The 25,663-nt window shown below is 40.7% G+C and overlaps 1 protein-coding gene across 5 annotated transcripts in view; it reads right to left on the bottom strand.

Annotated features, from left to right (window-relative positions):
* Positions 1-7,975: 7,975 nt before the first annotated feature.
* mid1 (midline 1) overlaps positions 7,976-25,663 on the bottom strand; it is a 29,864-nt gene continuing 12,176 nt past the window's right edge. For 3 of the 5 annotated variants that reach the window (XM_053440570.1, XM_053440574.1, XM_053440572.1), the window contains exons 2-11: positions 21,205-21,926; positions 18,296-18,355; positions 14,083-14,178; positions 13,413-13,520; positions 11,689-11,837; positions 11,478-11,605; positions 10,760-10,903; positions 9,960-10,121; positions 9,661-9,868; positions 7,976-9,075 (exon numbers count right to left, since the gene is read on the bottom strand). In XM_053440570.1, coding sequence (XP_053296545.1) covers positions 8,727-9,075; positions 9,661-9,868; positions 9,960-10,121; positions 10,760-10,903; positions 11,478-11,605; positions 11,689-11,837; positions 13,413-13,520; positions 14,083-14,178; positions 18,296-18,355; positions 21,205-21,870 — 2,070 coding nt within the window. In that variant the 5' untranslated portion in view covers positions 21,871-21,926 and the 3' untranslated portion in view covers positions 7,976-8,726. Of the gene's footprint in view, positions 9,076-9,660; positions 9,869-9,959; positions 10,122-10,759; positions 10,904-11,477; positions 11,606-11,688; positions 11,838-13,412; positions 13,521-14,082; positions 14,179-18,295; positions 18,356-21,204; positions 21,927-23,526; positions 23,840-25,663 lie in introns of those variants that run through there. The other 2 variants (XM_053440571.1, XM_053440575.1) reach the window with 2 other exon arrangements.

Raw genomic sequence — 25,663 nt, 5'->3', positions numbered from 1 at the left:
ACAAGATTTGTTTTGTCTCTTTACTATTCAGAGGTTGGTTTTGGGCATAACATGCGATAAACCAATCAGAGAGCCATCTACCATTACCTTTAAAAGTTGTTGACTGGGTTTGACAGATTATCACATGAGAAGGGTGTTTCCTAAATGTATAATTGTAAGTGAAGTGTAGGCACAGGTGATTGTAGAGACTACAGTCGAGCAAGTATGGAGATTAGAGTACAGCTGAAGGCAGTGAGAGCACAAGTTTCACAGACAGAGGAGATTTACAGTTAAAACTAGAAGGGCATTCGGTGGAGCGCACCTCCGCCAAGGCCCATCAGTCCCCTTAATTTCAATCAAGCTGCTACACTCACTCATAGATATAAGTTCCATAAATGTGCCAGATCTTTTTTCTTCAAGATTACTCCCTTGGAAAATGGTGAAAGTGTTGAAAAACGTAGAATCTCAAAATGTTACAGGAAGATCCAAATATAATGGCTTCTTCTATGACTCAAACCAAATTGTTCCACCAAGTTCCCTGCAACTCTGTTGGGTTGTTCTTGTGTTATTTTCCTTACAAACAAACAGACAGGGCCGAAAACATGACCTCTGACCTCGGCAGAGGTAACAATGGCAGACACATCGATGGATTGCTTTCAAATGACTTTACTCATCCCTGATTAGTTGTCCAAACTTTCTGACTATGCCAAACACATCTCTGTTTTTGTGTTGTTTCTGACATTTTGTCAAGATATGTGGCTAATGAGATGAAAGAAACTAGAATGGGACTCAGTAGAGCGCATATTCACCAAGGCCCAGCAGTCCCCTTAAATACAATCAAGCCGCACCAAATTTCACCCACTCATAGATATCAGTCCTCTACATACGGCAGATTTTTTTCATTAAGGTCCAAGAATTATTCCTTCGGAAAACGTTTTAAAAGCACAATGTTAAAGAAAAAGATAAAAAATGACTGGATCAGCTTAATACCAAAATACAGTGGGCCCTTTCCTGACACTTACTACATCTGTCCGCCAAGTCGATTGGAAATCCAATTGTTGTTGTTATTATAACAGTTTTATTTATTTAAACAAGTATTATGTCGTCTTGATCAGGTTCCTGGAAATGGTCATTGCTTCATGTGGGGTTCTACTTCTGATCGTCATTCCTTTGACTCTTTGGCTCGTTTGTCACTACAGGTTAGTATTTATAAAATTTTCATCCGTCTTGAATTCCTACTTTCTACTGCATGAGTAAATGATTCACTGCCTGTTGTATTTTCTTGAAGGTACCAGAAGTTCTGCACTTGGAACTTCTGGCCAGTTTCCAAACAGGAAGTTCCAGCAGGGGTGCTTCCTGCCACCAAGTTGGATGTGACGGAGGTGCAGTGGGACCTGTCCTGGATGGAGATGTCCAACCTGTTGGAAAAGAATTCTTATTTTGGCACTTAAAGGGAAACTCTCTTCTGAAGCCCAGAGAAAGTATTAACTATTGGGTCAAACCTATGAGAAAGCTCAGTCAGTGCTGCAATGTGCTTTGATGGTCACATGTCAAAATAGTGCTGCCTGATATATTTTTGAATTGAAATAAATGAGATGCTTAGGATTTCTAAGGATGACTAAATTTGCTGATGGTGCAGATTTGATAGCTTCCAATACAAATGTTATTGTTTCAGTTGTCACATTTGTCAATGTCAATACTTTTGCACATTTAAACGTCTCTCATTTGAGTACATTTTGAAACTAAGAATCGTATTTGTTATATCTTATTATCTAATCATTAATATAATTGACTGTTCTAAATCATTTTACATGTATAATTTCTCCTATGTTTGTTCGAGGTTCCATGTTGTTTGCTCCCTTTGAATCATTATTTGCTATTTCTTGTCGTCTGAAGTTATAAAAGTCATGGAAATCGTTGTGCTTGTTTTATATCTTTTAAGGCAGAACAGACAACTACCAATAAAATAAAAATAACTATAAAGATTAACCAAACAAATACAATTTGACACAAATCCACTGCAAACAGACAAAAAAAAGACTAAGAGACGCAACACAAGTCTGAAGTGGCACAAAATGGCTACAGAGAGACACACAAAAGTACTACAAACAGACAAGAAATGTAGAAAGAGAGAGAAAGAAAGAAATACTCTACATATATATTCTACATGCACCTGATAATATAATTCCATTCAGCTGATTGAGTAAAATAGATTTTTTAAATTTCACAATTTACTTCGCTAATTTAGGCTCTGGATTTAAATGCTACATTTTTTTTAGAAAGACCCGAAACCATTATGTGTCTGTCAAGATAATTAAGATGCATGCCACACTGCATTATTCCTCATATACTACACTGTTTATCATTTAAAAGAAGCACATTACGGCTGTTGGGCAGCTGTGGCTGAGGGGTAGAGTGGTCGTCCTCCAGCCTGAAGGTCGGCGGTTCAATCCCCAGTCTGAACCATCTGCATGCCGAAGTGTCCTTGGGTAAGATGCTGAACCCTGAATGGCCCCCCATAGAATAACAAAAGTGCTGCAAGTAGATGCACTGTATCAATGTGTGTTTGAATGGGTGAATGTAGAACTGTAATGTAAAGCGCTTTCAGTGGAGGAACAGAGAGGTGACGTGAGGTGCAGGACAGAGAGCAACATTAATATTACAGCCCTGCACTGTAAGACACGCTGAAGAAGAATCTGTCAAAACATCAGGTCATAATTTGATCTCATAAAAAAGTTATCTTACATAATGAATGGTGTGTTATGTTGACAAAGAAATGAAGTACAAAAGGTTACTCCTACAGTTCTTGTTATCTTTGTACAATAATACAAATTTCTAAAGAACATCTGCAGCAGACATTGGTTCTTTATTGTCGTTGATATGCCGTTCATATATATTCCAAAAGCCTCTGTAGCGGTCAAACCAGTTAGGCCTCATTGATAGACCATGTTAGCTGCCAATTTATTGCATTTTGCATTAATAGATCACTACAAACAGTACACGTCTTCTTAAATAGACCTAAAATATACTTTAGACAGAAAGATGTTAAGGATTCTCCAGTAGTAAGAATCTAAAACAGTAAAAATTAACTCTGAGATGTTTTTGAACTCTGACCTTCAAAATCATACTCTCATGCCATGTGTAAGGTAGGGCAGTCGGTGGATGAACAGAATGTGTGTCCATTCATCGTTGAGGAAGATATCAGGAAGTCCTACTGACAAAAATTGTTGTGCATTTTAAAGAACAAAGTATTTTCATGTGAGAGAACAAGCATTTCAATGAAAACTAGGGCTGCGCAAAATGATCAAAATGTCATATCCTCTTGTAGAAGTCATTTCATATCCAGTTAGTCATATGTATTGTAATTGGTCATCCGTCTCCGTGATTCTTTAGGTTTTGTTTGAGCTCTGAGCTGTATTACTCTCATCCATAGACACCTATGAAGGTATTTTCTGCTGCAAAACACTTGTGCAATGGAATTTGTGGTTGTAGAAAATCGTCTTTTTTTAAATGTTCTCCATACAGTCTGACATGAACCTCTTGATAAAATAAATTTAAACTATTTAAGTCTGAATTTTGTTTGGAAATATCCTGGGTTGTATAATGTTCACGTGTTCGTTTGGGATGAAATACTGCGGCTAAGAGTTACAAGACGAAATGAACGATAGAGAATGAAACATTAGATGCTGCAAGAATGACGCAATTAAAAGTCCACCAAAATGAAACGTCCTGTTTTTATTTACCGAAATAAGTAGGTGGTTCTATCACCATAGCAACCAGATGCTAAGATTTGAAATAGAAGATTATTTTGATTGACAGGGACACTCTCTCAATACCTCCTTTGATGCTTTGATGAACAGCATCAAAGTTGGTATTTTGATAGGAGACCTCTGATTGGCTGTTGATTGCTTTAAATACTGTTAATGTTTAAGACAGTTGCTATTGCACTCTGACCTTGACTGAGGTAAGTCATGTCTCACTCTCTCTCTGTATTTACCCAGCATGCTAACCAATACAATTTAGGCTCATTATTCAAGTTTGAAATTAAACCACTGTATAATATGAAGCTTCTGCTGTTACATGTTGATAATGTGCTTTTTTCTGTTGCTTTTATGACAAATGTGAAAATATTGTTGCTGGCTTCTTTTGTGTTTTCTGCTGCTTATCTTAATGAGTGATATGTGTTAACGTGATGCTAAGTAGCGTTAGGTCGCCGAGGCCAGGCAGAGCAAGGCATTGTGGACAAAACACCTGTAGCACCAAGATATTTTCACATTTCACAGCTTATTCTACCAAAGAATGTGATTTTTGTAACATTGGGAAGATTAACCTTGGTGTTTAACAATGGCTTGGTGCCATGGTGATTGATGAGGGAAGTTTTATTTCAAAAAGATTTTTTGGTTAATGTGTAGTTTGAATGTGTTGAAGAACAAGTTGACGGAAGCTTAAGTTAATGCTAGGAGCACATTACATGAGGTGTGTAGCTCCTTTATGGAAAAAAACAATCCCTCTCTATTGGGTCTAATGTTATTTCAGAGAAAACTTTTCTAGAAGGAGCATCAACTTGCATAACTTGCTCACACGGTCCCATTTTTTTACTCTCACAAATTTCAAATATATCTGTGTGTCCGGCAAAGTCTTGGAATTCTCCCGATGTCTTTATTTCACAGATAGGACTTATAGTTTCTGAATTATAGTTGTTTGAGTGGTGCACTCAGAGTTTAGATTTCTCTCTTCCCAGTGAGGAGAGAACAGGTGCATTCAGTTGAGTTTCCATGGCAACCAGATACACACGTAGCAGGAGGGGAGTCTCTCTCTCTCTCTCTCTCTCTCTCTCTCTCTCTCTCTCTCTCTCTCTCTCTCTCTCTCTCTCTCTCTCTCTCTCGCTTGCTTAAACAAGCCAGTCTGTCTCTCTCCCTCTCTCTCCTTCTCTCTGCGTGTGTCTATCTCTGCGTGTGTCTATCTGTGTCAATTGTTTTATATTGAATGTTTGATGGATCAAATTCACCTAAATCTTACACACTATTTCATCCTGTCACCTGCAGACAAAAGCCATTTGACTTCAAGATCCAGACAAGAAAGGAAACTTCTTCTGAAAATAGTGCATCCACTGTTCTAACAGCTTCATCAAAAGATAGATCTACTCTCTGCTCATTTTCGTGAGGATCTATGAATGTTATATAAGGGTTTATTTTGCCGCGACCATTTCCAACTACTCCAGAATATGTACATTTTCAACAATGTCTAATTCACTGCAAACTTTTGAAACTTTTTAAGCACGTTGAAGCCCTCAAAAAGCCCATTTACTACGCTCAGAATAATCCTTACAATTTCAATAGGGCCTCCCAACGGAGTAGCTTGGGCCCTAACAAGGCCATATTGAATAACCAAATAATATGTTAGGGTTAGGGTTAGTGATGTGATGTGATGGGCTCCTCTGGACCAGGTAGGGTTACTGATTCTCCCTCATTTGTTTTACAAGTTGATGACCTGATCCAAGATAAAAGAGAGCTGCTACCCTGAGCTGCTGGCTGCAGTTCCCTGTCCTTCTGCTTTTAGAGTCTCTCTTTTCTTGGCATATTGCTGCAAATTTTGTAAATGAGATAAATCAATGTTGTGCAAAATTATCAAGAGTGGCTTACATAATCTCTATAATACTGACAACACAGTACACACACATTTTTTTTACTGTTTTCTAACAGAGTTGAAGCATAAGCAGCATTGCACTGGTAATATACCACAATATACCAGTGCTTGAGCACCACTAGGGGTCTAGCTGTGCACGTGTCTGGTTATATATATATTATATTATATAATATTATATAGATCCCCTTAAGTAAAAAGCTTAATAATATATTATAACCTAAAATCCTGATTATTTAAGTAAAAGTAAGTAATTTCATCATTAAAATGTACTTACAATTACTAATTGCATATACAAAAGATTGTGTGACTGATAAAATACTGTCTATAACATTATTTGATTAAAATCTAAATGTAATGTTTATGCCTAAGCAGCATTATAGTGTTAGCTATTTTAATAACTTTTTAATTTGTTCTGTAGTTTAGCTCAGTGGTTTCCAACCAAGTAGCGAACATCCCCAAAAGGTCAAAGGATAAAGAGTTGTGAAATTATTCATGAATTCAAAAATTGACCAAAGATCAAAAGCCTAGAGTATTCTTTCTTATCTTTGCATTTTTAACTTTTGAAAAAAATATTGTTGAGTGTTACATCTGACAGTCGTTTAAATTTGAGCCAATTTACAAGTTTAGATTGAAAAGGTTCTCTTTGTTGCAGTTGCAAACAACACACAACGTGGGGATACACATTTGGCTCCAAGTCCAAAAAAATTCCTCGATCCTCTGACTTACTTACATATTATTTTGTGAACTTATTATATTGTTTGATATAAAATCTAAATCTGAAAAGTAACTACAGCTGTCAGGTAAGTGAAGTTTAAGATGTACACATTTGCCTCTGAAGTGTGTTGGAGTTGAAGTAAAAGGCAGTAAAAGGTAAAATTGCATTACTCAGTTAAAAAACAAAGACGTCACATTTATATAAAAATATCTATACTAGTAGTACCTGCTATAATCAAATATCGATTAAACAGATTTCAAAAGTTATGTAACGTGCAGTGTTATTACCCTGATGATAGATTAAAACATCTAATTTGAGTTAAATCACATTCATATATATTTAAACGAAAGTCTATAAATTTTGTCTTTGCATTTTAAAGTCCTGTGCTGTATTTAATATGTTTGTAAATTGTTTTCCTTTTGTTTTGTTTTCACTAAATTTTTTCTGTTTTATTTGGACATTATGTTTTTATGTGCATGTCGGTTATAACATAATAAAAATAAATCACTTTGCAATAAAATGAATAATTAATGTATCATCAATTCTGAATCTACAGAGATCAATATAGCTTAGTATCTCTATACTGCTCATATCACATGACCATTAGTTTTGAACAATGGGATTTATGGGTGGGACAGACTGGCTTCAAAATGTCACAAAAAACTCCAGTCCAGTAGGTGGAGCCCTGGGGTGCATTTTAAGTAGGCTACTGTAAACTGATATATTCCCTAAACTCTAGCATTTGATCAGATTATCTGTGAGCACTAAATTCACAGTTTATATTTTCTTCATACAAACTTAAGTGTCTGCCAACTCCACGCTGTCTTTCTTTGTTTAGGCATATAGAGGATAAAGAAGCGAAAAATAAAAATAAAAGCCTTAGTTTGGATGTGTTTTTGACACGATACAAAATCATAATAAATGGTTCTACAATATGCTATGAATAGGCTAAATTCAAAAAATATAAAACATAAATTAACTTTTTTTTCCAGTGAATTATATTTTGAATGATGCACTTATAATCTTTTGATTATTACAATGTCCAAATTATTAAATCATCTTAACTTTAACAGTTTCATGTAACTTTTTACATTCAAAACTAGAACTATGCTTGTAGGGATTAATTCTATTTACACAATCTTTTTTCAATACTACTTAAAAAATGCACACATCTCAGGATCTGACACCATCCTGGCGGCGTTACAAGGAGGTGGTCGTGTTCACATGTTCCAGCTTTGTCCGCAGGGTGTCTTATGTGGAGGTCACGCTGAGTTCAGGTTTTTTTTTTTCTTCCTTTTCTTTCATTACTGCTCATCAAATGGAGTTGAAAAGAGTCGCTGCCGAATTCAAGCCACGTTGCTCCAGTACAAAAAGAGATGTCAAAGCAAATCTTGTCAGACACTGTATTTTGGCTCAGAGTGTGGGTCAGGGTGAGCGCCCTAAAACAAGACTGACACGTCTCTCTGCGGCGGTGCTGGGGATTTCTTTTCACTGCGGCATTGTGAGAGCTTGTTCGCGCTCTAATGAGAGATCAGGTATAAATGAGTGTAAACAAGTGTACTGTGTGTTCAATTATCGTCATACTGAGGCTCGGTTTTTGTGTTTTAAAGCGAGGAGGACGAATCACACGGGTCATCAAATAAAGTCACTTTTATTGTATCTTATCGGAGAGAAATCAAACGTGGAAACTGTGATGCTGAGCTCTGCTGAAGTTTCTAGACTAAAGGGAAAAAAGTATGATCTCTTAATGGAGACCTGTATTAGAGCATTTGCATACGAGTGAGCCGACACATTTCAAATTAAAATGGCTACGTTAAACTGTGAACTACTCTTATCTGATCAACCCAAGTGCATTTTCCTCATGTCAAGCAATCATTTGTGTTATACAAGTGGCATAGAAAGACATTTTTTAGAGAGACAACTTTGTCTCCTGAAAGTGCTATGAATTAAACAAGATTTTTAAGAACCTGACATTTACCTTATAACACAACCTGTCACTTGTGTTTAAAGATTTATCACCGGCCATAAAAAAAACACAGGAATGGAAAACATGAAATGTGATCTTGGAAATGAACGAAGAAATCTCCACAAAGTCAAAACTGTAAGCAAACCCTTGAAACCGTCCAGCTGAGTAACGTACATGAATGTGCAAAGCGAAGAATTACAAATACAGATGCCTGTAAAACATTTCTTAAATAAGTCTGATTAATTTCAACATAGGCTTGATTTGGAATGTACACCAGGGGCAGTAAATGCATCGTGTTCGGCAACTGTTCTCACTTTTGCCAACATGAGGAATGTGGTCATCACAGTCAAAGAGGTGCAGGTAGTCTGGTGCTTCTTTTGTTAGGGGCACACAAAGAAAATCCAGGACAGGGTTTTTTCGTCAGTTGTTGAAATCCGCCCCCTCTAGGTGATCTGGGATGGGCAGACCCGTGAGGATTGTCAAACACTTGTTCCACACGTTGAACACGGGGCAAACTGGCTGAGCGAAGGCGATGTCGAACGCGTACAAGTGCTGGGAGCTGATGGCGTCGTGGAAAGACAGGGACCCAGAGTCATAGTCCAACAGTATTCCCAGACGCCGCAGGTGGGGCGAAGGCTCGATCGGCATCTCCTTGCAGTTGTGACGCACCACCCACGAGTTGTTGCAGCGGGACAGCACCCAGGACGCAGAGTTCTTGCCAATCCACTCCTGCTTTGGTGCCGACTTGTAAGCAATGCCCACTGCGAACCTGTGTAACAAGTGTAAGGTAGACGATGTTGGTAAATACTGGTACATTTCCTGCATCTTAAAGGAGAAAAAATTATAGCCATATTTAGGTTCATAATGGAATTTGGGTTGTTAATGGAAAAAGTTGACATGCTCTGATGTGCATAACTCTCCATTGCCGCAGCTCCTCTTTTAAGCTCTTGTCTCTTTTTCTTCCGTTGCAGTGTTCTTTAACTTCTCAGACTTGTTATATACACATACAATCTATATAGCTCACTAGAAGAAAGAAAAACTGAAAAAGTATCACATGTCTCCTTTAAATCCGAATCATTACTCATGATAAAATCCAGCTAAAGGTCTAAAAACCCTGGTAGCAGCTCTGTCAGGCTGTACTCAACAGAAATGCTTTTTTCTTAATCTGATGACGGTGCTTGATGACATTTTAAGGGATCACCAAACTGAAAAAAAAAAAGATTTCTGTAAAACTTGAATATCTTCACCAAATCTCACTGGAATCCAGCCAATAGCTGCTGAGATACTTGAGTCTGTAAGAGCTGGTGAATAAACCAAACCAACAGCATGGACGAAAACAAGTTAATGCTTTTACCATGTGCTTCCTCCTATCAGCGCCTCCCAGTAATGGCGGCCGCTGTCGATGTAGACGTTTCCTGTGACTCCGTAGCTGCTGTGGCTGGAGAAGCGGTCCTGACTGTGGCTCTTCTTGGACAACGTCTCGTCCCTCTCCACTGTCAGGTTGTCGTGGGACACCCTCAGCTTCTTGTGAGCGGACTTTGCGTCCAACTTGAACGGCTGGCCTTGAAAGGAAAATTTGGGTTTTTAAAAACACCGGCGCATTACAGATTTCTCAGTGACATTTCTGGATAAAAGTTACTGAACCTGACGCACTGTTTGTCTTGAGCTTCCCTGGTTCACTGCTGCGGCTTCCGGCCTGGTTTATGGCCTTCACTATGAAGACGTACTTGGTGCCACACTGGAGACCGTGCACAGTGTAGTGATTCTGCTTGATGTTGGGTACGATCATCCAGCTATCAGCAGAGTTGCATAAACCTGCAGCGCACACACACATACACACACACACATACACACAGAGAGAGAGAGAGAGAGAGAGAGAGCGTGACTCACTGACAAAGAAAAAAAAAAATCACACAAACCCTTGAATTAGTGCCTCTTTCAGTGCTGGAAATTAAGCGGTGCAGCTGCACTACAACAGCATTCAGCGCCTCGATCTGTAGCTGCCATTTTGAATCATCAAATACAGTCGCATTACCGCTCATCCAAGTGTGCTTGAGCGCTGAGGCGGATGAGAATAAATTGTTTGATAAAGCATGCTGTGACCTTGTTAGAGGAATCAATTCAAACAGCCTGCTGCTCAATTCCACCCAGGGATAATATAGAGCAAATGAAATACATCTGGATGTAAATCTAGGCTGACTGGGATTCTTTCCCCCTCCCCTATAGTCACTGTAAAAGTTGCAGTATATTTCCATATCATCTAATTACCCATTAGAGCCAGGACGGAGCTTTCCTCTCTCCTGCTGGTGCAAAACAATATTACGTTTGGATCTTGTAACATAGCCCCCCCAAACCATTTAAATTCATTGAGTGAAATCCTTTTCAAATCCTTCCTGTTTTCCAACTCAAACATTATACCCCTACTCCCAACAGAGCGCCGCTTAGAGACTTACTGACGACATTGGATTGGCTGGTGAAGATGGCGTACTGAAGTTCATACGACACGACAACGAACTCATCGTCTGATGTCCAGTGAACCGTGATGGTGTCGTACGAAGCTGTGCACAGCTCCTCGCGGATCGCTGGCGGGTCTGGAGCTGCGGCCACAAAACAAAAGACAAAATGTTGCCTCTGAATTATTAATGGGAGCTGCGTGGAGGATATTCTGCACACAGCGGCGTCAAGGTAACAAACGCGAAAAAACTCAGAGACCTGCTGTGGTAACTAGCGGCATCCATTTGTGTTTTTAGCTTGACAAGTGTAATTAGGCGGTTTCTCTAGCTGTTACAGCTACAGCCCCCACGCAGAGTTAAATTCACGCTGCACAGTAGGCGTCGAACTTAAAACAATCAAACCTGTTTCATTCAGCGGAAAATAATACATCTTAAATGCTGCCTGGCATTTTTAGATTCAGTTTTTTTTTTGTCACTCTCTAAAAGGCACAATTAAAGCTGAAATATAAACTCCCTGCTTCTATCCACGCCAGAACTTTTTAATTGCATGAATCCATAAACTGAAGGATGAGTTGAGGATAATTGTAATTGCACTGTTTTGATAAATGAACACAGAAAAAATCCTCTAAAATATGAATGTGCACATAGATTTCCTGCCAAACCCTAAAATAATCGATACAAATATCTGTGCTCCCCACAAACCACCACTTCCACTCACCTGTGAGGTAGTCCAAGCTTTCCAGCATTTTCTTCTCTCTCGTGAAGTCCAAAGCAAAACTATCAAACGTGTCATTCAGGTTGATTTCTGGTAACAGGATTTGAGAGGATGCCGTTGCCATCGATACTCTGCAATAAAGAGAAACACAAGTCAGGTGTTTTAATCCTGTATATCCTCTATTGACGGTATTGCCTCTTTCCTGTGCTCTCACCTCTCGCAGGTACTCTTAGCCGACTGCAGAAAGCGAGTGTGGTCCGTCTCCTTCAGGGTATGGTCGGCCTGAGTGATGAGGGAGGAGGACCTCTCGATGCACTGTTTGCAGCTGGCTATCTGCTGGGCCAGCTTCCTCATTCGCACAGACTGGGCAGAAAACAAGACATGCTGGTAAATGAAAAGCTTTGTAAATAAACCAATCAATGTACGACCACGGGGCCACCAATCTGCCGGATGGTTGATTCGTTTGCAATTATAAAATCGTTCTGGGCGAGAAACGGTTAGATTTGTATGTTTGTGTAAAAGCTACTCTGCTCGAGCAATGTATATATGAAACATCCCTCATAACACTTGTCACAGGAACCAGATCCCCCCCACCCTCCTTTCCGTGCCTCCCTGCCTGAAAGCGACCTCACAACTTGACATGAGGCACGGGGTGAGGAAGGAAAGAGTCTTTCTCCAGGGACGGTCATCACAGGAAGCAGGGCTGATCCCAGTCTGCCACTGAACACAGCACAGCGTGCCACCGCCGCTCAAATGGCATCTAACAGGGGGGAAGGAAGGGGAAGAATTCAAGAGGCCCGGCATATCGCCATCGAATGTATGGACACTGTGTCAGACATGCCCCAAGGCTGGGCTGATACTACACACAGCAAGAAAACAAAGCAATTCATGCTGCAGCCTGCATTAGTGTCTCAGTGCAGGGGACCTGTATTGTATGTAGAGGATGTGACATTTCACCTGCAGCGGTCTGGGCATCAACGTCAGAAGAAGAGGAGATTTTAAATAGCTGTGATTTCATAAAAATTTCTCTGAACTACTAGGACCTTGCTTATTTTTTCATGCAATCTAAACTACACTGGGCAACTAATATACAAAGAAAAAAAAGGTATGTTAGGGAACACTAGTTTGCAATAGTTTGACTATTTAAGGACATACAGTATGTCTTTCCAATTTAAATGTATAAGAACATAATTAACTACTGTCATCTTGTAACACTCAGTAACACTCACTTACATGTAATGTCAGTTTACTTAGATTCTCTAAACTCTAATCGTCAGGCAGCATAGCTGCATTTCCTATTGCAGATAGTTGGAATAAATGTACCGTGTTGGTGCTGTTTTTAAAATGTGAGAAATAAATTCCCATTGTTTGGATTAAGAAAAGAGGAATTAAACATTTGTTTGATGTCAATTTTTATCATGCAAGAGAACATTTAGTCTTTGAAGATTCACCTTCAGAACAAATTTAAAATGCTGTTAAAGGTGCAGGCCCACGAATAAGATATAATTAATCTACAGTGGTTCGTGCTGTTTACTGAGAAATGTCAGTTTATTGCCTATAATTTAATTGTTCTATTTGCGTAGAGGACATTTGCATTTGCACAAGCAGGACAATGACATTACCCAATACGCTCTTCACTGGCATTTTTCAATAGAAACCTTGAACAACTGCAGATTAGAATCCAAAATTTGAAATGATGATTTATAAAATGATAAATGTGAACCCTTGCTTTGAAGGGTAACATTTTGAAGATACAAGGTTTTACCCGGCAATGGTGATTTGTCACCACCGGATTCAGAAAAACAGCAGCGTGCTCGTGGTGCCGAGTCTCCAGCTACTGTAGCTTGTCAGCCGGGTGCGGCGGCAAACTTATCGGGACACGCAAGGTGATACACACACACAAAGGTTATCGTGACGCCAAAAGGTGATAAACAATACCTTCCCCTCCTTTATCTTGGTGGCAATGATTTGTCTCCGCTGCTGTATGATATTAATCAGCAGCTCACACTCCTCCAGCAGCTTGTTCTCCTGTCGCGATGCGTTTACCTGGACAGGACACGGGGCACGTAAAGATAAGAGACGGTCAGAACAGGGACACCAACTCATTTGTTTAAAAAAAAAAATTGTACTGCACATATCAGAGTGTTGAATTCTTATAACGTGCATTACTAACAGTGAGATTAACTCGTAAGTGGCAGGAAAACAACATGTCACGTCTTTGCATGTTGGGCCACAGAGCCAATCAGCTCACCTCGTTCATTAAGTGTTTTCACAGCAGCATGACCAAGTAAATACAGCATATTACAACTGGATTTGAATGTTGTGGCTGAGCGGTGTAAAGATGTGGAGCATCTTGCTGTGGAAACACCCAATTTGCAGCAAACCCCATGCATAATCATAGAAATTAATGATCTGTTACCTAATGAGCAATTCATCTTGTTGGCATGGTGAAAAAGCCACTCTGAGGTACAGTAGTTTATCATGCAGGTGTTAATAATTGAGTTTGGGTTTTTTCCCCCCATGAAATGCCCCACGCACACACACTCACACAAACTCCGAAACGTACACACACACACACACCTGAGAGAGAACAGATAAACAGCCTCACCTCCACGTGTTGGCAGGTTTGGATAAGTTTGCCCATCAGACTTTCCAACTCACTGGTCCTCTTGATTAGATTGTTGAGGTTGGAATCCAGGGCTTGCTGCAAAATACAGAATTGAAAGAGGTATATTTCATTACACACTAAACCCAGCATAAAACTGTAAACAGCTGAATGAATCTTGGAAGAGAGCTAGGTGAATGGGAACATAAGGACCGGGTCTGTAACGGGCACGCGCGAGGCCGCCACGGCGTATGACCGGCCACATTTTGGGCTTTGATCGGCACGGAGCGCCGCCTCCATCCCCAGGCCTCCCCATGTGCCAGAGATCCCATCCCACTGCCTGCTGAGGCCACAGAGCTTAGCAGAGCATCTGCCAGTGATTTGGACAACTAAACCCCGGCTGTGTTAATCACTGACTCAGATCAGAGGCTTATGTTTCAAACTAAATCTCTCGCTGTAATTGGGCAGCATGATTACTGTGTACGACGGTGGTGCAGAAGAATCCTCGGATATTGCACGTGGAATTATTCGTAAGCAAAAGATGTACGCGCAACATTACTGTGTGCAATCAATCATTTAAAGCAGAAGTGTGGTCCAACCGAAGGAAGAAACAGTTTTTATGTCCGTGGACAAAAAAAATCGGTATATAAGCATTAGAAAACCTTGTTTTCAACTGAATATAATTGATAGAAACAGGAGAAAAATCTTGTTTAATATTTGACTATGTGTGAATTGATTCAAGGCTTTAAATAATTCACCAGTGATATGGATTTTAAGTTGAAAGCACAAGATATTTAGTAATTTAAAATATGGCCACCGATTTTCTTTTGTCAGGGGTATAAGCCAGAGAAGAGAAGAACAAAAAGATGAGAGAGGACTTCAAGGATCCAAAGCCCGGAGCAAGTGGTTGTGAGACCTTGTTCAGCCTCCATGTTTCACATTGTGATTTTATAAGGCGTGTGCATCCCCGTCTACTGAAATAGCAGAGGCCTTATTGTACTGCTCTCACTATACACTATGATTTATTCATATGGAAAGTGATGAAAGCCATTTCAGACGCTGAGTCGCAGGTGAAGGTGAGGTGGGTTCAAAACTTTTTAAATTGAACATAACGTATGGATCAGAACTGATGCCGACCACGGAAGTCTACACTGTCTCTGTGAATGGATTATCACAAGTATCACATACTGTGAGTAAAGATCATACAGAGAGAGAGGGAGACAGAAGGAGAACAAAGCTTAAGAGACAAAGAGAGTCCTCTCCCTCTCTCTCATTGTGCCGAACTGGATTTCACAATGTGCTCAAAGTACGGCTTCTCCTGCAACATTTATACTCCTCGTGTGTTTAGAGGGCTCTCTCTAATGGAAGTCTCTTTCCTAAAACCATTTGGGGCTGATGAGAGGAAAGAATAGCGGCTTCCTTTTGTGAATGTGAGTGCTTCTGGTCCCACACCTTTGCTTTGGCCAGTCTCTCTTCCTTCCTCTCGCCGTCCTGACAGGTCACCATCAGGACCTGATGGTTTATCCTGTGTCAACATCAGAAACCTCCACCATTGTCAAAGGTTGTTACACTATCCTGTGAGCTGCACAGGCCCCCAGACTCATTTGTACATTTTTACTTAAGTGGAGGCCAGTTTAGGTTCTCATTGAATTTCACAAATACAATAACAATGAGGTGCACTGTGCATTAGTTGTTTATAGTTATGCATTAATGGTTAAAAGCATTTAACCATTCTTTTGAGGCAAGAAGAGTTAAACCTGTTTGAGTTTCTCCTCTGATATTTTGTTGTACAAATATCACTGATGCATGTACAACTAAATGAGCTGCACAAGATACTGTAGCACTGTATTTTGTCAAGGGTTCGGCTATGTAGTAAAAGACAACATATTATGCTAAAATACATTTTACTTTCAACATAATTCTACCTTTCAATGGAAAACAAAGGAGCATTTAGACGCATTGACAAATGCACAGACTAAAGTGTTTCATATATCTGACAGTAGCTCTGTTGACTGTTACGTTTTTTTTTAAATAGCTTGAGCTGATTTGAGTCTTTTGCAGACACAGGGGTATCAGTGTTTATGTTTGTTGGTATTAAAACTTTATTTCCATTATATATAACTTGAATTTTACAGGATAAACAGTGTATAAAAGATGTTTATTAATGTTTGAATTTAACTTGTTTCATTTCTTATTTCAAGTTCTACATGTTTTTGTTTGTGTGTTTTCTTATTATTTACAGTTCTTTATGGTTAACCTGTTAAATATCTCAATTACATTACCATTCATAAGGGCTTGATAATAACATCTTAGGAATTTTTGCGGCTTTTTTACATGAATATGTATCAGCTGATAAATCGGTATCAGAAATTTGTTACTCCTTATTAAGGGTATCGGCACCACCAATGAAAAATCCATATTGGCCCTACTCTAATTGTGGTAGATAAAGATGATTCAGCAAGATTCTAAAGTGTAATCAAATGAATCGATACTGAATAAGATCTTAACACATTCAGTTTGGAAGAACAGAAAAAGGCCAAGTGGATCGTTTGAGAACCCTCATGATATTTAGTTTTTTTTTATTGTCAAGGACTTTGTATTTTATATTATTTTTTCAAGACATTCACTATCTTTGGTTTTTCAGGAGCTTTTCACAACGTTTGTCATGGGACAGATCATGTGAGATTAAATGAAAAATTCACAGATATACAGGTTTGGATTTTATAGACTAGTATGATGAGTAACAATCTTTTAAAAATGATTATTTACGTAAGATAACATTTCTATTTGAATGACAATAACAACCTATATAAGATATTTGAATGTGTCAGCATTGTAGTTCAGTGATCGGCTATGCTGAGTATTAATTTGATTCCTGGTGCTTTATGTGTTTCTTCCCACAGTCAGCCTTCAACTTGCTTGTGAGTGTTTTTATAATTTGCATTATATAAATAATGGATGATGGACAAATAATAACACTCGCCAGACCAGGGTCATATAATGCTGAGGCCAGAAGAAAAGAAACATTATGCACGCATGTGCTCTCGTACACAGACGCACACTCAAGCCTTTACAATGTCACACTATCCCATTGTGAGGGACTGGCAGAGAAATGTGAGGCAGAAGTGGCTGTAAACATGTGTTTGGAAAAACCAACAACTATAAACAAACTCAGCTGCACGCCACCTGGGTTCTGCCCTGCGTGCCGTGAGAATAAAAACGATTTCTCTCTAAAGATGGAAATTCGTTTCTCCTCTGTCACTTGAGGCTTCTAGCAATGCAGCTAACCACACATACTATACAGTAAAGGTGAGCAAGACACAAAAACAAGTAAAGACATAGATAAGTAGCAGGATATATCCTGTTGTAAAAGTGACATTGAGCATCTGAAGAGGAGAAGAGGAAAACAACGATAGCTATTAGATGGTTTTTCTATTCATCTCAGTCTGTCCAATACACTACTGTCTTTTATAACCTGGAGAATATGTTTGTTAAAAAAGAAAGAACGGTACATTCACTACAACATTGTGCATTTCAGCATAAAGCAGAATGTAACCTTTGCCACCTTAATAACCCCTTGAGGCTCATTTATGCTGCTATTACACACAGAAAAAGATATGTCCGTTTGAAAGGGTGTAACCGTCACTGCTCACATACTTCGATGCGTCCTTTATGTTGGCATGATTGTGAAGCAATACATCCACTAGAGGGCAGCACAGAGTTAAGTGTTTCTTACAATAACAAATATGCAGACCGTGGAGGAGGTGTGATAATGTAGCTCTTAAGAAATAGACAAAAATGTATTTTTGCCCCATGCTTTTAGTTTCCTACCAACTTGCAAAATCTCACCTCAAAAAATGTCTTGCTTTTACAAGATGTGCACAAACATGGATGGAGTGAACGCAGAGTACGGACAAAAGACGGCGTCTATTTCAGTATAAGTATCTAAAGTTGAGCATAGATGAGCCTTAAGGCTACAATACCATGTGCCTTTGTCATGTGACTCACCCAATGCATCAGGTGTCAAATGTATTTTGCTCCCATGTCACCGGTTCTTTTGGTTTAGGGTTTGGGTTAAGCCCTAAACCAACCCTAACCCGTGTTCAAGGGTCAGCTAAAACAAGTGGAGCCCTTGAACAGTAGCATTCAGGTTTAGGTTGTTCCACAACATAACATCTGTCCCTGGATGTGTAGTTAAAGAAATGATGCTGATCACCTGGTCCGTCTCCTGGTGTGAATGTTCACTCCCCACACAGAGAAAGCGGCCAGAAGATTTCTGCACAACGACAGCATGATCAGACAAAGGAGACAGGTTAGGACTGGTCCACCGACCCTGACGCGGCAAAATGCTGCAAAAGATCGGTCGTGTCCAAACTCCACAGTGACCGACCATTGTGAGTCAGTGAAACAGGCACGAAAGTGGTTTGGAGTGTTACTTGTGATAAAGCAAACCTTCCCTCTGTGAGTCATGCGTGGACATGGTGGGTGTCTGGAAGGAGGAGGAGCCCTCGTCTTTTCTTCATGCAGCCTACTTCATGCAATTCACAGGGAAAAAACTTTAGGATGAACTTGAGGACACTTTGATCTAAAAAGCGCGATCCAGCTGAGTTCAATAGTACGTGGGCATTTTGAAGATTTGAAAAGAAATTGCCTCGCTCGCTTGCGGCTTGGCAGCGTGATTGCCTTGTCATGGTCATAAAATGATCCCATGAGGTTGCTGGAGACCAACTGGGTTGTCAAACTGCTGACCCGATGAGTCAAAATCTCTTACAGGAGAAAATCATTCGGGGCTTCAATGGCAGGAATGCAGAGGCACCTTTTCATGCTCCAGCAAACAGCCTCTTCTCATGTCTTATTGATGTCAGCCCATCTGCTGGAAGGGAGCGGTCCCACCTCACATAAAACTGTGAGAGCAGTCTCCTGCAATGGGTGTCATTACATTGACAAGTGGCCAAGTGACCGACGGCTTCACTGTGTGTTCTATTTATACGTATTTAACACAAAGATATTTCTTATTTCTCTTTTTATATTTCTTACATTTGCTCTCAAAGGATAAAACTGCTAATATTTGCGTACTTTCGTTGTGGTAAACAAATCCCATGAAAAGACCAAATATATAGATCTTTGAAAACTGGTTATGAACAAAATGTTTTCTGTTCTTTTAAAGGATCTTTGTTTTTGTTTTTTTATTCGCAATGCACAGTTATTTTTAGCGAATGTGAATCAATCTGTTTTCTATGATCCGAGTTCGGAGAGGGGAGAAATAATCCAAGAAAAATTAAAATCATAATTTCTGACATTAGAGTTGAACATTTAGGAGGAAAAAAAATGAATATTTTCCTAGAATATAAAATCACAATTGTTTAAGAAAAAATTTAAATTACATGTTTGTTGCATGTCACTACACTTTGCGTGGTTAGCTTTAACCAATCACACCACATGATTGTGCTTGCTGTGAATTATGCTTAATCAAATAATATTTTTCTATCAGATTGAGCAATGGGGAAGTTCCCTTAAACAGTTAGTGCAGAATAACCACATTATGTTATAGTTTTGGATTACACCTTGTTCCGTTCTCATATTTCCTGCCACCTCTTCCCTCTTGTGAGTTGTTTTTCTACTTCTCTCTGTCCGTGTTAGCGTGTGGTCGGCTGCACGTGACTGGTTCCTGTTTCCCCTCCAGCTCACCTGCACCTCAGCCATGCTATCAACTGCTCATACCCGAAGCTGCATATAAAAGACTGGTTAATCCCACAAGACTCGTCATGCTCTCTCGGGGGGGAGACACACTACGGCTGCTTCTCTGTCCAGTCCAATGAAGTTTTGTTATTCTGCTTGTTAATACCTCGTCTGCCCGTGCGGCGCATCACCAGCCTCCCCCCACGCTCAGCCCACCACGCTCTGTATGGATGCTTTGTTTGGAAGTCTGCCTGCTCAGTTACCTGTCTGACTGGACTCTTACACCTAGAGCCTTTCCACTTTCATGCTGTTTATATAAAAAAAAGAGATATCTGCCTTTGTTTAAAGTCAATCTCAATTCAAATTCTAAACACACGAGCACCCAGTCTTTCAAGAAATCCCACAAAACCGTCCTGCTACTAATCGCAAGGTTGTTTCAACACACCAGAGAACTGCGGCCATCTTTGCATCTGTTCTAGCATTATAGCTGCTGATGCACACAAGCTATCAGCTCATCCATGTGCTCTCCAGGTTCCTCTCACAGGTCTGGTGAGCTGGCCCGTAGGTGTGCGACTGTAAGTGTGAACAGTTGAGTTTCGGCGATAGACCGTCGATCTGTCTCGGCCGTACCCTGCCTCTCACCACAGCTGGTGAACCCTCTGTGACCCTCAAAGGATAAGCATATGGATGAATGGGTTAGGTATGCTAATGGTAAGTTGAGGTAGAAATAGTAAACTAAGTGAGATTGACTGAAAATAAACGACGGTGTTCATTTTCATTGAAGGAACGTGCCACCTAGTGCAACAGCACACTGGAGGAGGCTTTGACTGCATACATTTGTAAGAAAGATGTGTGGACTGTTTATTTTGGTCTTTTCGTGGGATTTTTGAGAATATTACCACACAGGAACACTTTTATCAAATCTAAAGGAAGTCCAGTTTGGAGGGTTATTTGTTTACTTACAATATACAAAGTTTGACAGAGATGCAAATAATTTGCAACCACATTATTCAATATTAACTTATTTGCATTTGCAAGGAAGATCACAGATGACATCGCCTGGTTCGCGTTTCCAATATTTGCAGAATTTGCTCTTCAATTATTCAATATCACAGATGCACAGTCAAAAACATAATAAAATCAATGCGTGAAATGTAGGTTGTTAGAAATTAGAATTATAAGCAGAACATAATCGTCAAAACGTATTAACTGTTTGCACAGTGGGTGCGCACATTTTTACATCGATAAGCTCAAACATCAACTTATATATTTTTCAAAATGGAAATTCAACAAATTATCAATAGCTGTCTGTCTGTTGTACTTTGATATTGAATAAACTGTGGGATGGAGTTGAACAAGTGCTTCTCGGGGCTAAAATTAGTGGGAACAGTTTCTCTGTGAATCATAGATCATTGAGCATTCCTCAAGCCACACATCACGCCTTACCTTGAGTTTGTCGTATCGGTCGCCGAGGGCGGCCACTTGGTGGTCTCTGTGTCGGCCGACCAGCTTACACAATGCACAGATCAACTGCTCATCGGTCACACAGTACATGTTGACCTTCTCGTCCTCGTGCTCCAGACACATAAGCCCCCGCAGATGGGAATCCAGCAAGGGCTCAATTAGACGGTGGCCCGTGAAGGGCTTCTTGTTGGGGTGGGTGGCCTTGAGACACTCGTCGCAGTACGACACCTCACAGGTGACGCAGGTCTTCACGGCGTCCTGTGGAGGGTCCTGCTCGCAGAACTGACACTGCACCCGGGCACTGGGAGAGGTCATGGCTTTGCTGGTGGGGACGACTCGCTCGCGCCGGGTCTCGTTCGGAGAGTTAGGTCCACTTAGAGAAGCTTTCTGATAGCGGTCGATGATGTTCTGTAACGTGACGTTGCGCTTGAGTCCTTCTAGGCCCCTCTGGTTGAGGGTGATGACATAGCGACACGTAGGGCACTGGAAGGCGCTGATTGACTGAATTGGCTCGCTGGGGGTGCAGTGGGACACCAGGATGCGGTGGGCGCAGTTGAAACAAAGGCTGTGAGCGCAGGGCAAGAGCAGCGGGTCCTCGAAGAGCTCCAGACAGATTGGGCAGGTCAGCTCAGACTCCAGAGTTTCCATCTTCAGGCGAAACAAAGAGGGGTTGTCTGCGAAATCCAGGGAAGCTGATCAGCTATCTGAAAATATGACAGAGAAACAAACCAGAAGATAGTGATTGGAATGAAAAGAGTTCAACTGTGTTTGGCCTCAGTAGAGCGGAGTATTACTCCCCCCTTAGAAAATATATAGAGAATTAATACATAAATCAAATCCTCCATTTTGCTGACAAATAACCAGAATATTTGTTTGTTTCAGCTTCTCCATCTTATCAGTAAATACGAAATGAATTGATCAAGAAAGCAATCATCAGATGAACCAAAGGAAAAAATTATTCTCATATCTCAATGTCCAGGTTTAGACAAGCGCCCTCGAAAAATTTGAAAAAAACAACATGCATCTTTTGTCTATATTATTAAGTGCTTGTACGAATTTAAATAATATTTAAATTCCTATCCTATTTGATTTCCAATGTCAAATATGGATATCAATATGATCTAAGTAGGTATATAAGATATCTGATTATTGAAATGAAACAAATTGGAAAATTAAGCAGAGTAGGCTGAAGTGTTTTCATATGATGTGTACATACATGACAGACTTGTGTCTGCTCTATTTGGCCGAACTCACAACTTTTAAGAATGTCACAGCGGCTCATTTAATTTGGCACAGGAACAGTCTAGCTTGTCCCCATGTGTTCCACTCTCTACTGTATAGTTCGCAGGCCTGTGAGGACTGACAGCTCAGCCAAGCAGAAGTCTATTGGCCTGCTTGCTGATGGCTGGGGCTCCACACTATCACAGACACTAAGCCTTTGTTCCCGGCCGGTCAGACACCCCAGCTGCGAGTGGACACACTGTGCTCACAGCGTCGCTCTATGCGAACCCCTCTACCTCCACTCATTATGTGCGAAAGAAGGCAAAAGCTCATTATCAGGAGAGCCCGACACAAGTAGCATTTTTGAAGTTTTGAGTATAAAGCAATTACCTCTGAGCCACAGACCTGGGTCTGTTCCTTCCCATTCTATCCAAATCTCCACAGACATCATCCTACTGCACTGTACAAAACAAGAGGCGATTGTTGCACTTGTCTCTGGAGGCTGTGATGCATCTGTGGGACTTTGTTTCCTGTGCAGGTTTGTTTTTTAAAAGAGAAATGTCTAAAAGTTCTGGAGTATGGAAATCAACCCCAGTCTTAAATCAAATATGTTAAACACCTTGCCTCTTGACATATATATATATACTTTTATCGTTTGTATTTAAACATTCATCCTCTTTAATATTTCAGGTCATTTCCCGCACTCTGCTCATAAGTAACTCCCGAAATCCAACTGTGACACATGAAACTTTCAGGTTTCAAGGTTGCTCTCTGAAACACAAGACAACTTCAAATCATTTTCAGCAAGAGCTCCCAGCAACAACACAGCGGCCCCTGTGGTTCTGCAGGTCTCGTCAAACAGGTTGAGTTGTCAGCTCAGCCCGGCAGACCTGAATACTGAAAACTGACTACAGAGCTTTGTGTTGCGAACACAATGCAAAGACGCTTATCCTCTGATGTCATCTCCCGTGGTATAAAATGCCCCCAAAGTTACAAAAACAGCTTGTAAAATAACACTGAGCCCCGAGTCAAGTATGCACTCCACAAAAGCTCTTCCATTCATACACAGTTTACTTTACCCACCGATGGATCTCGCCCCATTTTGCTCTTCCGAGACATTTCTGCTGAAGGAAAACTTCTGACCTGAATCATGAAAATATATTTATGACAACAAACGCAGCAGCCGTTGGCCCCAGCATGCTGCGGAGAGTGGCGTCCAGATGGCTCCAGTCTTCTCACCCCCCCCTAGTAATCCTGCAGCCGAGCTGTCATTAAAGCAAGAGATTGAGCAAGAGGTATAGCAAGCACAACAGGAAAAGTTGAGCGACAATTCCAGGAAAGCCAGCTCCACCTACAGCTGGAGCTCTGGCCAGTACTGGAAGGAGAGAGAGCAAGAGAGAGAGAGAGTGAGTGCAGACAGAAGCCAGAGGAACTGAGCAAGAGAGAGAGGGAGGGAGGGAGGGAGAGAGAGAGAGAGAGAGAGAGAGAGAGAGAGAGAGAGAGAGAGAGAGAGAGAGAGAGAGAGAGAGAGAGCGGCGGGTCAAATCATCAAATAAGCAGAGGCTGCAGGATTATGCAGAGCCCCAGACACTGTCCTCACAGGCAGGTTAGTGTCCTCTCAGCCCGGCCCATTTAGAAACACAAAGCGTTTCAGGTTTCAATGTGCGATCATCCCTCTGCTTCTACACACACAATGCTGTGGACGAGGGGTTTGGAACTTTTCTTGGGTTTTGCCTCTGGGGATTTAGAGAGAAAGGCTGAAGACACAACAGGGATGAGAGGTAGCGGGACTCAACCGTAACGTGGGAAAAAAGAGATTTCGGGTGAAGTGGAAGCACGTTGATGACATCACCGAATGTTGTCTGTTTCTCCAGAGGCTTATGAAGTGCAATACACATCATGACTGTTAAAAACATAAAGCTCTAGAGGCTTTAAAGGTTCAGTGTGTAGAATTTAGTGACATCTAGTGGTGGAGATGCATGTTGCAGCTGAATACCCCTCACCTCACCCTCCCCTTCCAAACCTGAAGGAGAACCTATGGTAGCATTCAGTTGTCATAAAAACTCAAAAGGTGTCTAGTTTGTCCAGTCTGGGCTACTGTAAAAACCATGGCAGTCTCCATGGAGAGAACCCCCCCACCCTGATTTATATATAAAATATTTAAATATATAGGGCTCGTTCTAGGGTAAAGAAAACTACAGATACTTCGGACCATTTTGATGAAACCCACAAGGAAACACCACAAGGATTATTTTATTTTCAATTTCTGCCAATAATCCCTTTCACCTTAATCTTACACACTGAACCTTTAACACTGTCTAACAATCTGACACAATCCCCATTCAGCCTCCTGACAGCTGAAGGACCCTGAGCATCCGCTCTGACGGACGTGTCCACAAATAAAGACAGACTCTGCACAACATCATCTGCTGCATCCTCGCATGCCCCAGTTGGCCCTTATGTGGGGATCGCAGAGGTACCATCTGCTGACCATGTGTGTCTATTTCCAGACATCCCCCCCCCCCCCCCCCCAGCTGTGCTGCGTTTGAGTTCTCCTGTCATTCAAAGGCATCTCCTGAGTGACTATCCTTTTTTTCCGAAACACAGATACGCACTGTTAATATTAAAGACACACTTCAGACAAAGCGATGGGGATGAGCTCTGGAGATGCCAATATGACTGGAATAACCCAGGTTACCTCTGTATGATCTACCACTGGGATGGAGTTTTCTGATGATGACATCTGTGAGGGAACTGTGTAACTTTTTCTTTTTTTTTCAAGGAGAACCATAAGAGAAGATTTACAAGAATGGCATTCAGTAGAGCTCATACCTCTACCAAGGCTGAGCAGTTCCCTTAAATGAAAGCATGCTAGGCCAAATTACATGCAGTCATAGATATCAGTGGGATATGCCAGATTTTTTTCATCAAGGTCCATGAATCATTCCCATACTAATAGGTAAAAATGCAAAAATATCACATTGGTAAGGACTGTCACCCGACAGACTGAGGTGAAAACATAACCTCCGTGTCAGGTGAGTTTGTGCTGCAGCTGCTGCTGTTTCATGTACAGAACAAAAGTCTATACAATACTAAACTTTAAATGCAGGACCAAGTTAAATTGAGTGGGTGAAGTTACATAACTTTATATACGCCTACCAGTGTTCGGAGTGTGTGCTGTTTAAAGTTCACTATTCTTTCACTCGTATGCTACAAAAGT

Source organism: Pleuronectes platessa, chromosome 14 (assembly GCF_947347685.1).
Source record: "Pleuronectes platessa chromosome 14, fPlePla1.1, whole genome shotgun sequence".
Classification (NCBI taxonomy): domain Eukaryota; kingdom Metazoa; phylum Chordata; class Actinopteri; order Pleuronectiformes; family Pleuronectidae; genus Pleuronectes; species Pleuronectes platessa.
This window is presented reverse-complemented; position numbering and strand designations above follow the sequence as displayed.